The sequence below is a fragment of the Protopterus annectens genome, chromosome 2.part0 (assembly GCF_019279795.1).
Source record: "Protopterus annectens isolate FY-2018-M chromosome 2.part0, PAN1.0, whole genome shotgun sequence".
NCBI classification, from domain to species: Eukaryota; Metazoa; Chordata; order Ceratodontiformes; family Protopteridae; genus Protopterus; species Protopterus annectens.
This window is the reverse complement of record NC_056728.1, coordinates 39,331,376-39,346,129: the sequence shown is the minus strand read 5'-3', so window position 1 is coordinate 39,346,129 and position 14,754 is coordinate 39,331,376. Positions and strand designations below refer to the sequence as shown.

General features: G+C 34.0%; 1 protein-coding gene across 3 annotated transcripts in view; it reads right to left on the bottom strand.

The window, feature by feature from the left end:
- COL6A3 (collagen type VI alpha 3 chain) overlaps positions 1-14,754 on the bottom strand; it is a 739,239-nt gene that overhangs the window by 227,592 nt on the left and 496,893 nt on the right. For all 3 annotated transcript variants that reach the window (XM_044060522.1, XM_044060523.1, XM_044060525.1), the window contains 3 exons: positions 13,916-13,978; positions 11,851-11,916; positions 2,311-2,364 (listed from right to left, as the gene is read on the bottom strand). In XM_044060522.1, coding sequence (XP_043916457.1) covers positions 2,311-2,364; positions 11,851-11,916; positions 13,916-13,978 — 183 coding nt within the window. The remainder of the gene's footprint in view (positions 1-2,310; positions 2,365-11,850; positions 11,917-13,915; positions 13,979-14,754) is intronic.

Genomic DNA, 14,754 nt, shown 5'->3' with positions numbered 1-14,754 from the left:
TGCTTGACATTAATGATCTGGACTGTCTAGATGTGACTTTTTGTCTCATAGAACCTCAAAGCACACTTCACAACGTAGAACTGTTTAATCAAAAAATAATAAAAAACAGAGCTTTCAGACAATAGGTCCTCTGAGGAAGGACCTATTGTCTGAAAGCTCTGTTTTTTATTATTTTTCATTAAACAGTTGTACGTTGTGGAGTGTGCTTTGCGGTTCTTTGTTGCTTCAGTTTTGTTTCACTTCACTTTACCACCTTGCACATCTTGTACGTGTTAACGTTTTGTTTCATGACAGTCCAGTTCCTGATTAGACATCCTGTCTCTCCAGCTCTAATTGAAGATACAGAATAAAATGACTACTTTCTCTTCAGTGGATTCTGCTTCTAGCTATATGACATAAGTATCCTGGAGGGCACTGAAAATCACCTTGCTCCTGAATAAGACTGGATTTCAGTTAACTTCAGAAATACCGAAGTGTCACAGAAGTAATCATCTTGTTGCACTTGATATTCTAAGCAAAGTAGGAATTGTTTTCTTGCTTATTTCCTGTCTCTGAAATAGTGTACACAAATTCCATGTAGATGGTGGTGCTATTTTTCATTGCCTTAAGTACTTTTACGCCCATCCACATCTGTATTGTCTATTTCTTTACTAACTTGCACCTTTTTCTCCTTATTGGAACCTGTATCTTACTGCCTTCCATAATATGTGTGCTAATGTAAGGGTATCCTGTTCCTGTTTAATTTACTTCTATACCAACCTTGGTTCATTTGGGAGCCATTCATTGAACAAACAGTATTTTGGTGGAATCACCCCTTCGACAGTGAGTGTCTGATGTGAAGCTGGTATATAATTCATCTTTAACTGTAAATAGAGGATGACCAAGTGGCACACAGCCCTTATTGAGACTTGGGACTGCACTTGAAGGAATATACAACACAAACAGATAGTGCAATAACTTGACAGCCTTGCAAGGATTGCATAAATAAAGCCATCATTTCAAGCCAAGAGTAGAAGTCCCATTCTGCTTTACACTTTACGGTGACAGATTAATAACACAACAGTATCTTAAATGGTCCTAAAAATGTTTGGCACTGTCATAGTCTGAGTGTAGCCATGACATTTTGTTTTGTAACTTGTCAGGATGGGGATGCAAGATGCAGCATTTTAAAATTACTACAGAAAGTACTATTTGGTGCTGCACTATTGATTATAAAATTAAGAGACAACACTGTTAGCAATGTATAGCAAAATTAAGAAAAGACAGTACAAAAACTATAAGCAATGTAGTCCTGTTCTGTAACATCCTGTCTGTGCATTTTAAGTTAAAGTAGCACTGCTTTGCATAATAGATGTGAATGCACCCTGGAAGGGGAAACTGTTTCCCAAGTGCATCTCTGACATTTTGCTTTGCATTTCATTATGGTAGTGAAGCAAGATATAGCATTTAACAGCAAGTGCATAACACATTTGACGCTGTGCTATTGAATTAAAAAGAGGAGACATGATAGTAATACTGCAGTATTCTGTGATAAAACATTCTATTCCTAAATACCAAAATTTGAGGTGTGTAAAACATCATGCAGAGGCTGTACTAATAAAACGGAGTACTGTGTCTCTTCTGTTTGCACCGTAGACAGTGACAGCAGCACTACCTTGAGAAATACAAATTACTGCACTCAACAGTTGGGAAGCATATATTTTCAAGTGAAGTTCTGAAAATTTTCTTTGGCTGTTTTGTTGATGGAAAATATATACTATTTTAAAATGATTCTAGAAAGCATCATTTTGCATTTTAGTGTTGAATAAAAAATTGCACATGCATGCTGTCATTGATAAAATGGTTGTTTATCAAATTCATGGTACAAAGCACCTTTCTTCATTAATATTAATAATAAATTAATTGTAACTGAACTGTAACACTGCTAAGTGCAACTGCTCATTTCATTTTGCTTACCTATATTAAAAGATTTATTTTAACTTTGCATTACGACTGCATTGTGCTAATGTTTACAGTGTCAGTCATGTCAACAGCACTTATCAAAGTTGATTTAAAATTAAAGATAGTTAATTCTGCTTATGACTTACAAGTGGTATATTATACATGCTGCAGTTATTTGCAAGGAGCTGAGCACAAAGACCATAATAGTATCTTACCATACAGTTATATTATTCTAAATACATGATGCAGTCTGAAGTTATTAAAATAAACACGTGAATTATATTCTGAATTTCTACCTTCTTCATAAATTAAATCTTGATAGCTATGCTCATCTATAAATATAATAGACAATTGAGAATATCTACTTACCTCCTTTCCAGGAGTTCCATTGCTACCAGCGGTACCATCAGCTCCAGTGGGTCCCTAGAGAAAAATATAAGTTGTTTACATTACAAATAAAAGCCATTTCTAACGTATGACCAGCATAAGATTATCACACTTGATAATGACAGCTCTCAAACCCTGCAGTCTGATGAAAAGAAACTCTACCTTGTAAGTTCTTAGAGTAGTTCACACCTTTAATGTGTGTGTGTGTGTGTGTGTGTGTATGTATATATATATATATATATATATATATATATATATATATATATATATATATATATATATATATATATATATATATATATATATATATATACACATATATATATATATATATTTTTTTTACAATAAGTAACCTTTATAAAAATTCATACAAATAGCTGTGCAATTGAACAGGAGACCTGACAGAAATGTAAAATGACACCAAGAAAGAACTGATTCACATTTAAGAACGGAATTACAAAAGCAAAAACCTGTAAAAAAAAATGTCACTCGTTTATAAAAAATAACTACCCAGGGCACATTTTCTGCTCGAGAGAAAATTAACAACGTTTGATAAACATCATCCAGAAATGAGGAAAACTAAAGCTACCTGCATTTGCTGGTGGAGATGAAACATACTTTGTCATTTTATACCTTAAGAACAACATATTGAATCAATGACACTGAAGAGAAGGAAAGCAGTAGTGCTTTTTCCCCAGTGATTCAACTGGTCATTTTGAGTTCAATTCCATCTTTTTAGATGGCTGGGTAATATGGAAGGATATGGATGCAAAAAGGATCTTCTCCATCATGCTCCATATCTTCAATATATAGGATATAATACCTCAGAATGGATTAGACAATCATGATCTAGCCAAGCTGGTTGCCTTATATGGACAACCAGAATTCTGTTACCACCTACCGAATGAATGGCTACTAAAAAAAACCTATAGCATCAAATATTACAGCTGCATGCTAGTCTGCAAAGCCAATATATTTTTGTTCCCCCTTTTTTATTCATCTTCTACATGACCCCGATACTACAGGTGGCCATCGAAGGAAAGAAACTATTCTGAATACTCTACTTTCTAGATTCACAGTCAATATCTCTTTCATGCTGATGCATACTTCTATCTGAGTGGGGACCCGATTACTTGAATTGTCCAAGACTCCAAAAATATGCCATGTCCAAGACATCCTTTAAAAACACCTGAAAAGAGATGTTTTGGTCAGCTTCTTCTTTGCTGAAGAGATTCACCCAAGGAGCTCCTTAATCAGGTACAGAATAAATGGGAGTTCCTCATCAAAACTCACTTTTATCTGGTCTCCAAAAATATTTTCAGATAATGCGGACATTTATTTTTATAGATTTATAGATTAGTACTAGGCTAAGTGCCCTTGTGAGCTATTTTAAGCCTAACTAATTATCCCTTGTGAGACTAAAACCCTGCACCTTGTGCTTGTAAGGCAAACACCTTAACCATTAGGCCACCCTGCCAACCCCAAAAGACACACACCCCACTGGGGATTGAACCCAGCACCTTCTGCATGTAAAGCAGACATAATACCCACTACACTACTCCATACTTAAAGAAAATCTGGAAATTTAATTAATTATAATGTTAGTAGATATGTTCTAAAAATATCCCATGTCAAACATCTCATCTTGTTTTATAATTTGGATTAATCAGTAGTTATCTGAAACAAAATACTGTTTTCCTGAGCTAAGACTACCTTTTGCTTTTCTAGTCACCAGTACAGCTCCTGGAAGCACGTTCATAGAGCGGCTATTAGATTTGACTTTTACTCATATGCTGTCAAACACCCAGACTCCAGGAATGGAACAGTCATCCTTAGGCTTTACATTAAACAACTCCTAAAAGCCCTACTTTGATTGACTATAACTTCATGGAACTGAAGAATCCTGAACACAAGGGTTTCATATAGCTTCATGTTATTTGGTAGAACCACACCTGACTAAATCAAGATACATGGAACTCAAATGGCTGAAATGTAATTTGCTGAGTGCTTTGTGTGCTTGTGAGACACATCATCAATACATTTATGTGGACTCACTAATGTGCAGGTATAAAGTTTTGTCCAGGAAGACCAAGGCTGCAGTATCCCTGAGATTCCCCTTTTCCCGAATGCAAGGGGAGGTGCCTCCCATGCTATCACTCGGGGAAAAAAAATATATATATATATATATACGTGTGTGTATATTTTATATACATATATATATATATATATATATATATATATATATATACGCTAAGATTCCCCTTTTCCCGAATGCAAGGGGAGGTGCCTCCCATGCTACCACTCGGGGAAAAAAAAAAATATATATATATATATATATATATATATATATATATATATATATATATATATATATATATATATATATATACATATATATATATATATATGTATATTTTATATATATATATATATATATATATATATACGCTAACTATGAGATTACAATATTTTGGGGTAAAGTGAATATTTGCTTAATTGCTAAATTCAGATTTGCACATACATCCAAGGTAGTATAACCTTGTCTTTAGTTTATATTGGATCTGTGGTTTATGGTGACAAAGCTCCCACACACTGATAAGGTGCATGGATTCATAGCTCTTATGCAGTAATACTTAAGATCATCTATATTTTTTTTTATTTCTCTACCTGTACTACAGAATATATGGAACTATAGTATAATCAAATAAATGCTATTTGTAACAAATGGGCAGTCAAAAGACTGAAGGTTTCACCATTTGAATTTGACATTGTGATTCAAACAGATGTGATTTTACAAATAAACATGACAACTGCTGAGGTTTGGTAGATCCTGCTCAACAGTACATTGAATGGGGGAAAGATTCTGGAGAGACGGAAAAAGTCTGTAATGGTGGTTATCAGAAAAGAAGGAAATGATCCAACAAACTCAGGCTCCTAAGGGCCTATCACAATTCTAAACCATGATTTCTATAGCCATATTAACGAGGCAACTAACCCAAAAATTGTGAAATGTAGTTAATGGGGACCAATGCGAGTTTGTGAAGGGGAAACAAATGTTTGACAATATAAACAAAGCATAAATAATTCAGCAACATGCCAAACTACAGAAAAATACACAAATATCAAGTCAAAAAGGCATTTGATAGTATGAATTGGAAGTTCATGAAAAAAGTGATAAAGACATTTGAAATATCAAAAACTAGGTGAACCTAAGTGTAAAAATATATGAAAAGGAAGAAGCATACAAGTAAAATAGGTGATAGTTACCAGGGAAGACCAAACCCACACATGAGACAGGGATGCACATTTTTTGCACTTTTATTTGCCTTATATATATAAAAGTCCTGTCAGCTAAGACACAAGAATCAGATATACATAGATATAAATTAGTATGGGAAGAAGGAAAAACTAGCATTGTTTGCAAATTACATTATTCTGACCAACCCACCAGAGGTTTTGACTATTTTATTAATCTATTTTGAGAGTTTAACACTATGGCAAACTTTAAAATTAACAAAAACAAAATAAAAGCAATAGTCTTGAATTATACTCCGACATTTAATTTAGAGTAATCATACCTAATCATACCCCTTTCTGTAGGGCATTAATAAATGAATACCCATGGATCTGGATGATGAAGGAGGTAACAAAGGCAACACAAGTTTCATGATCAGAAAATGAATAACAATACCGCAACAAATGAAGAAATGGAAAATGATGTCAATGTACAAACAGAACAAGATATAACAGATGAAGATATTTTTGGCCCACTGATACCATATGCAGATTAGGCTTTTTTATATAAAAACAATGAGGAAATGTTTGAATAAATAAAGAGATCAACAAAAAACACCTAGAACTAGGATGGGAAAAGATAATATTGCCTGATAAGCAGGGTGGGTATCAGGTACTACTAATAAGGCTTGCTTATTTGTTACAAAATGAGGAACACAACATTAAGTTGAAGCAAATGCTGAGAGAACAAAGTAGAGGAGTAGGAGAAGTGCAAACATTAGGGTTTTGGGCACAGCTGATGATGCAAATACGGAGAGGACAGTTGAAAACTATGCTGGAAAGGCAATTAATAATTTGACACAGAAGGAAAAAAGAAAGGGAATCCATCAGTTGTCACTGATTGGGATAGATATAAAAAAAAGGAATCAACAGCATACAATAATGGCAGCTAAAAGATGAGAAAGATTAAAGTCTGAGCCAAGATACTGGGAGGAGACAGTGAAAGGGAGAGAGGTAACAGAATGGGAACAAGTGAGATAGATATTTGGCTTACCTCAAAGACTGCAACTGCCAAATGTGGAAATAATAAAGGAGTCTAAAAAAAACTGGTTAAGAGGTAAGAGCACAAGACCTCCCAGCATGGGTACAAATACTGATAGAGGCCAGAATAAGTGAAGCTATTAGAAAGAAATTATTTTTGAGACTATAGAAAGGAGTATAGAAAGGAGTAATTATAGTGGGCAAAATGAACAACAGACTAAGGAAAACATATTAGTTAAGAAACAGACTAGGGAAAACACTAAGGAGATGAGGAGAGAGCTTCTACAGCCCCAGGATATGCTACAAAATACAGAAAACTTAGAATTTTCACCTGGAAATGCCTGCATAGGTATTTATATACCCCATGGGGAATATAAAGGATCTTGTCACAATCACAGGGAGGCAGAGGGAAGCACATGGTTTATGGCATTGTAATAAGCTACACACACAAAAGATGACTTTATTAGAAAGTTAATGGATAAAACTTGGCCTTCACATAGGAGGTTATTCATTCTGAACTGGAATCCAGTACTCAAGGTCTTTACGGGCCCTGATAGCAATGGTAACGTTAGCAACAAAGAACACAATTACATGCAACTGGAAAAAAAAAGAGGGATAAACCCACATGACAAGACATCCAGCAAACAATAGAGAAAATAAAAACAAGAGTTAGTGTACCACAAAAGGAAGGGGAAGAAAAAGTTGAAATAAAAGGCTAAAATGGGAGCAGGAAAACATATTGGGCAAGAGTACTGTTGTTAAGAGGAAAGAAAGGAGAAAATGCAAGAAAGATGTGTCTGAGCATAGAGTTTAAAAACTGTAGCCAAAATGCAAGGTTATGTACAACATAACTGTAAGTTTTTACTCTTTTCTGTTTTGAGTTTGCCCAATATAGTAGTCAGTGCAGAGTCTAAAACAAGTTGCTGTTTGTATTAGTTAAATATATAAATCTGAGGGGAATGCTAAAAATAATAAAATATGGGAGGATATGTTTAATTTTACTGTAATAATGTTTGATTATTCCACTGATGAACAAGATGTAAACATAGGTGTAAGGCCCTATTAAGTATAATGCTTCTGACTGACAAAAAAGCAATTGCTGCGAAATGGAAATCAAAAGCAAAACCAATTGTAACACAACTGTTGAATGTAGTAAAGGAGATAAAAGAACTGGAGGTGAGGTCTTTAAAAATGTGAGAGTAAATTACATAAAAAATGGAATCTGTGGTAACAGAACATACAGAATATTGCTCAAGAGTGATATTTCAGGGAAGATAGGCCTGTATCAATCCATACAATGTTACACTGAAAAACTGTTAAAGAGCATGTTAAAATGGGCAAAACAACCTTTGTTTTTTGCATACTGCTTTTGGCAAAAAGCTGCCCATTACTTATTTTGCCAAACAGTTAATTTAACAGTTTCACAATTACATAAGTTAATACACAATTACTTACCCTAATCCAGTATAATTAGTGCTGTAACCCAAAGTGGTGCAACTGCCTCATTCCTGCACATGAACATTAATGCCATAAACAAGTCTGTGTAAGTTTATTCTCCTGCATTCAGAAGCAATTTTTGAAGTAATTTATTTTTAAAATGGAGTGAAACCACCTTTGTTTTTTGCATAAAAAAGTGTTCACATGCATAAAGATGCATGCAAACACTTTTTTGTGCAAAAAATACAAAGGTCAATTTGCCCTTTTAGACATGATCTTTAAGACAAGAATTATAACTGTATAATGTGTGCGAAGTAATAAAAATCATTGCAATGGTTTGTTTTCTCTTTTATAAGTGAATGTGTGTTCATGTCACTGTGCAATATGTGATGTTACTAAAGATGTTTAAAAAAGATGTAAACATTGGTTTTGGGCTGAGTCCAGATGTAATACCGAGTAAACAATGAAAATTTATAGTAGAGAAATAAAGAACTGGCCATCACTGTAGTTATGAACAGTTCTCCATGCATGAAGACATTACAGCACGTAAGACTGGCAAATATTTGTGATGAATAAAAACACTGCTTAAAAAATGAAAACTACAGAGGAAGGTGAAGTTTACAAAGTCAGCTGAAAAAAATCTCTGAAAGCACTTATATTACATCAAAAGACAGTAATACTGTAGTAATGAACACATTTAAAGACAATTCTGCACTAATATATTCTAACTCTGAAGGTTTACCATCTTTAGAAAAACAATAAATAGGTAGTTTTCAACAGAAGCCAAATAATGCATTAATTTCATCTCTGAAGTCATGCACCCTCAGCAGGAGAGTGCAAATATCATTTTGGACTTTGAGAGTATATTTATATATCTATCTCTATGTATCTATATCTATCCATCTATCTACACACACACACACACACACACATATATATATATATATATATATATATATATATATATATATATAGATATATATATATATATATATATATATAATACACACATATTTATTTATTTCACTTGTTTACCAGAAAGCCCAAATAGTCATATGCCCCCTTTTCAGCAATGGCCCAGGGAGAAAATCTATATGACACAAATATAACATAGCATATACAGAATACACTCTTTCAACATAGTAATGCACCGAGATGAATAATGTATTAATAGTGTACAGAATATGTCACAAATTTGTAGAAACCAATTATAATACATGTGCAGCTACTTAAATAAATATAATCCAAGGCACTTGCAATTTCTCATTAGGTTATGTGAGTTTGTTACATTTAGGTAATATAAGAACCTGGCTACTAGGAAGATTAGTTTGAACAAAAATATATAAATAAAATAATTTCTCTATAGGGATGGTGCCAATAGAATATATGTAACAGATTATGAAAGAGGCAAACAGTGGAAGATAGTTAAGGAAAGTACATTAGTAAGGTAGTAGACAGCCCAAAAATATAGGATTTGGGAAAGTGTTATGTCAGGGGCAATATGTTTGAGTTAAATGATACAAACACACACATTCACACGTGTGTGTGTGCGCGTGTGTCTAAGTCTTTACGAATGGGCAGGCACTTGTAGAAGAGCATGGAACAATTAAACTGAAAACTTAGTTTTCTGTCTGGAAACTGAACATTCTTTTGTGTGGCTGAAATACTGGAATATGAAAGTAAACATCTTTTAGAAATAGACCAGCCAGCCTTGCCTTTACTGGTAAGAGAGAAAGACTGGCTAAAGGATTACTGTGCTGAAATTGTTGAATTTAAGCTATTTGTTTAAACCTGTCAATCTCAAGAGACACCTCAAATGGTATCCTGAGGCACAAGAAAGAACATCATACTTACTGCTTTGTGCATTCAGAAAACTCTCTCTTTACACCTCTCTCATAACATTATTTTCACGAAAGGTCTTCCCTTGGTCATGAGACACTTTGCTGCCCTTGGAATGGATTGCTATTAAAGATATGACATTAAATTGACTTGGTGGCCTGGTTCAAAAGTACCTCCTAACAATAAATTTGTGGAAATATGTAAAAATTCTTGGAAATTTGTGAAATTCTTTCTTCACTGAAAGAGAATTTGATTTATTTATTTTTATTTATTTTACATTTGTTAACCGGGATAGTCCGACTGGATACATGTCCATTTACAGCAGAGGCCCGGGGAGAAATGCTCCAAGCAAGACAATATGAGACATTTACAGAAGTAACAAAAACATAAACATTTAAAGCAAGGTGAGGTTAGTCATTACATGATATGTAAATTAATAGCTTAAATTTAGTTAGTTTACTTAATAATTATACATGATGACAGCAAATTATTATAATAAGGATTACTCAGATAACCAGGATCTAGGAGTAGTATATTCAGAGAGATAGCTAGCCAGGGTTAAAGCAATGGCAGGTAATATCAGACCCCAGGTAGCCTTTTAGTTTAGTTTTAAACTGGTTTAAAGAGGGGAGTGAGGTAATATCAGGAGGGAGTTTGTTCCAAGTTTTCCCTGCGGAGTTGGTAAGGAGAGAGTCACCAGCTGCATTATTAGTTTTACTTGTTTGTATAAGGAGATGTAGCAGAGAAGGGCAGAGAGGAAGAAGAGGAATATTTTCTGCAACTGCATAGGCTAAAGGAAGGAGTTTTTTTTTTTTTTTTTGCAGCTGTCACTATACAGAGTTGAGGACAGTTCTAAAAAGACCTCTGACTTTTTGTATTAATGTTTGTCCTCTATCATAATGCTGAACACTAGCCCTCCAAAGCAAAAGCATTACTCAAAATTATTTTCCTGTAGAAAAAACATTAATTATTTCTGTCAAGAAGTGTAGTAGAAATCAGAAGAAAGGTGGAAATAATTAGAACAATTTTCATTACATCTGCCTTATTTCCCTAGGTAAAGATAAAGAAACCTGCATCAAGACCTGCAAGAATGCTTTCAGAGAATGGAATGCTTGTAATTTTAGCTATTAGATTCTCTAAGGAACACTGACCTTTGTGCTAGATATGACTGCTAAGCAAGTCACTGGTCCTGGAAAATTTAAAGGAAAGTAAGAAGCATTGCATTAGGCTTTCTGCAGACAGACAGCTTTGTTGCAGTATTTATTCATATACCTAAGCACACGAGACCCTAAGAGACATGACATTAGAACTTTTTATAATACCTGACAAATGTAGAAGCATTTGCAGAAGGTCTGGAAAACTTTTTTTTTTTGTTCTTTTGTCGCATTTATGTCAGCCTGATCATCACTGGGACAGATGGATTTTTACTGGTAAATGTTTGAATTCCAAGACGTAGAAGCACAACAGGAAGACTGAATGTATGAAAATGGAATTTACATGCACTAAGTCTGAGGTCACTGCATCCTGAAGTACTCCATCAATGACACAAATTATGGCAGCCTATAATCATGGGCTTACACTGTCGAAATATTAGGCAATTGCAATGGTATCTCACAATACCATTATAAATAGCAAGCAAACTGAACAATTCTTCAAAGAAAAAAACAGCACAAATTGCAATCCAGTTTGATCCTTTGAAGGCAATCCAGGTCATTCAAGGAAGAAAGAAAGGAAATGCACTGCTACAAAAGTAAAAGGAATAAATAAGATAAGTACTTTTTATGGCCCATTAGCATATGTTCATAGTAAATCACACCTTCTTGCTAATTGGTTTATGATACCTGCAATATCATGTGATGAACTACAGCCTTTATAATTGTAAAAACTGTAAAAATGCTTCTGTTTATTTAAAAAATTTAAAATGGTCAAACATGACATCATACATAGCATATTTCAGGTGAAAATACTTACTGTTGGGCCAATATCTCCCTTCTGTCCCTTTGGTCCTCTTTGAGGGTTGTCAGTTCCTGGAGTACCCTAAAGGAAGAAAATAACACTGTTACATTCGGCAGGACAGTTTAATGAACTTTGTGGCACAAAGGCATAAAGAAATAAATCACAAAGAGATCATTTAGAAAGGCAATGACCATTTAGCACATGGAATCAAAATGCTAGTATTTTTAAATTGTGTAATGGAATATCTATATCTTCCCATTCTCAATAGAAAACATGGTGCTCCTTATGTTTTTTGTCTTTTACTAATCTTAAGGCAAAGGGGACCATCAAGAAGCTCAGCTACATTGCAAAGTACCACTGGCAGATTAACAATACCCCATTAAGCAAACGTCTTCTACATATCCCCAGTAAAAATTTTTGGCAGTTCATCCAGTCATTTATATTGGTTTTAAAGGTTGCTAGGGAAGCACTTTCTTTGATAGCTAACCACAGCCTACTCCAGAAATGAGGGTTATGTTGGATTAGGTATCTGTCAAATCAGCTGACATTGTAGACGTGGTAGCATAAGTTTAGCTCTCATGAATGGGAGTTTGCTTTATTAATGGTTCTGCTAGATGAATGAGTTCAAAGATTGCTAGTTCTTTCATAGCACATACAGTTGTTGGCTATGCCCAAGATATCTCGCTGTGTAATAAGAAATCTAAATTCTTATGTATGACATAACTTAATAAAAAGACTTAATTTTCTAAGTTGGGCCATACCAAGCCTTGAGAATAAAATCTTCTTTGCTAAGGCTATGAACATGAGATTCATATAATTCAGTATGCTGGTGTGGAAGGATTAATATGATTCACATAACATTGTTTTGACTATGTTTGAAACATTGTGGGGTATTCAGAAACACACAATGCACTACACAATCCTGTTTCAAGCTTAGAAGTCTGAAGTAATGCTATAAACAATAACTGTATTTATTTAATAAATATTACATAAAAGATGTTCTAGATTTCATGCACTATAAGCAGGTACATACATGCATATATGAATCCCTACATGTTTTAAAATATTCATACTTCTCTAAAATAACATTGTTTTGTTTCACTGTGATTAATGTACATATTTTGTATGGGGTGTAACTTCAATACAGAAAAGGAAAAAAAATGGAGCTACGTAAAGTCATAATCTTGTAATTCTATATGGACTTTTATATGAAACATATGGTGTATGTGTGGATATATACATATTTATACACACACACACACATATACATGTGTGTGTGTGTGTGTGTGTGTGTGTGTGTGTGTGTGTGTGTGTGTGTGTGTGTGTGTGTGTGTGTGTGTGCGCGTGTGTATGTAAGTAGCAGGAATCATGGAAAAAACAGTTTTGTAGTTGCATACTGTGAGATTATGTGTTGGAGAATGCACAGCCTATTTTAGATTTTTTTTTCAAATCATTTTGAGATGACATTAGTGACATTAATAGTGTGTAGTTTAGAACTTTCCAAGTGCAACTATATACATATATATATATATATATATATATAGAGAGAGAGAGAGAGAGAGAGAGAGAGAGAGAAGAGAGACAGAGAGAAACTGGAACCAGAACATAACAAATACTATGAAGAAATGATTGGCTTAGTAGAACATACCTGTGGATGTGCTGTACAAATGAACTACATATTTATTTTTCCTTTCTGATTCTGATGAATGCACTATTCTATATATTTGTTTTAACCTGATATGTAGGAAATATGAATTAAAGAAAAGCTGATTAGGTCCTGATAACAGTGTTATGCAAATATAGTTTTTTTGCTTCTATCGCTGTATTCCAAAGACATTTTTCTGTCAAGCTTCTAAAAATGTTGTATTTAAATGGCAAGTTTATTCTCAATGATCCTGTTGTACAATTTAAAAAAAAAATTCCATAACATCAGGTCAAGCAAGGCAGTGTTTATGCATGACAAATTAATTTTACATGCCTACATCATGCACTACAGTGTTGCAAATAATATTTGTACTGGAAAATACATTTTTGAAAGTCAGTACTTTTCATTTAAAAATAAATTTTGAATGACACTTACTGGATCACCTCGGAGTCCTAGTTCACCTCTTTCTCCTCTTTCACCCATTAAACCTTTGGGTCCCTGTTCAGGGGTAATTAATAAAGTCAGTTAAACAGAAAATTATAACTCGCTGACAGAAATGAATTTCCAAAATGCATGTAACATGACAGAAATCTAAACCACTTTATTGTCAAGATATACTGCTATTGATAAAGAAAATAAACTTAGCTTGCTTTCTTTTCAGTAGTGTGCAATCTTGTTTTTCATTTGGATGGTTTTAGATTGCAAGCATCTAAATATGACAGACATTTGGTGATGTGTCACTGAAATGGCTTTGACCTAGATAATGCTCACACCAAAGCATTTAAGAAATATAGACCTATTTTCTTTTAAACACAACACTCTATGGTCAGTACATCTGACAATGAAATTCCACATTTTGGAGGAAAAGTAAACTAACACTTGTCAAAAGGTCAATTCAATGTTTTTTCGGTGTTGTGGCATTTGTCACATAAAATGGCATGGATTATTTAAAAATGGAAATAAGCAACCTTCTAAAGTATGCCTATTGTATAAAAGCAATAGTGATTGTCTGACCTATGAGTAATGCAGGATTTATCCACAAAGTACACCAATGATGGATATATCCCAGATTAGCTATGCACTAAGAGGCAATTTCCTCTGTAATATGTTAATGGCACTTTGAAAAACATATCACCTAAATTGTGGCATTTGTTGTAGGGTTAGTTATGAGGGTATAGCATGTTTTTCAGTGTGCATGTGCTCTGTGTGTGTATGTGTGTGTGTGTGTGTGTGTGTGTGTGTGTGTGTGTGTGTGTGTGTGTGTGTGTGTGTGT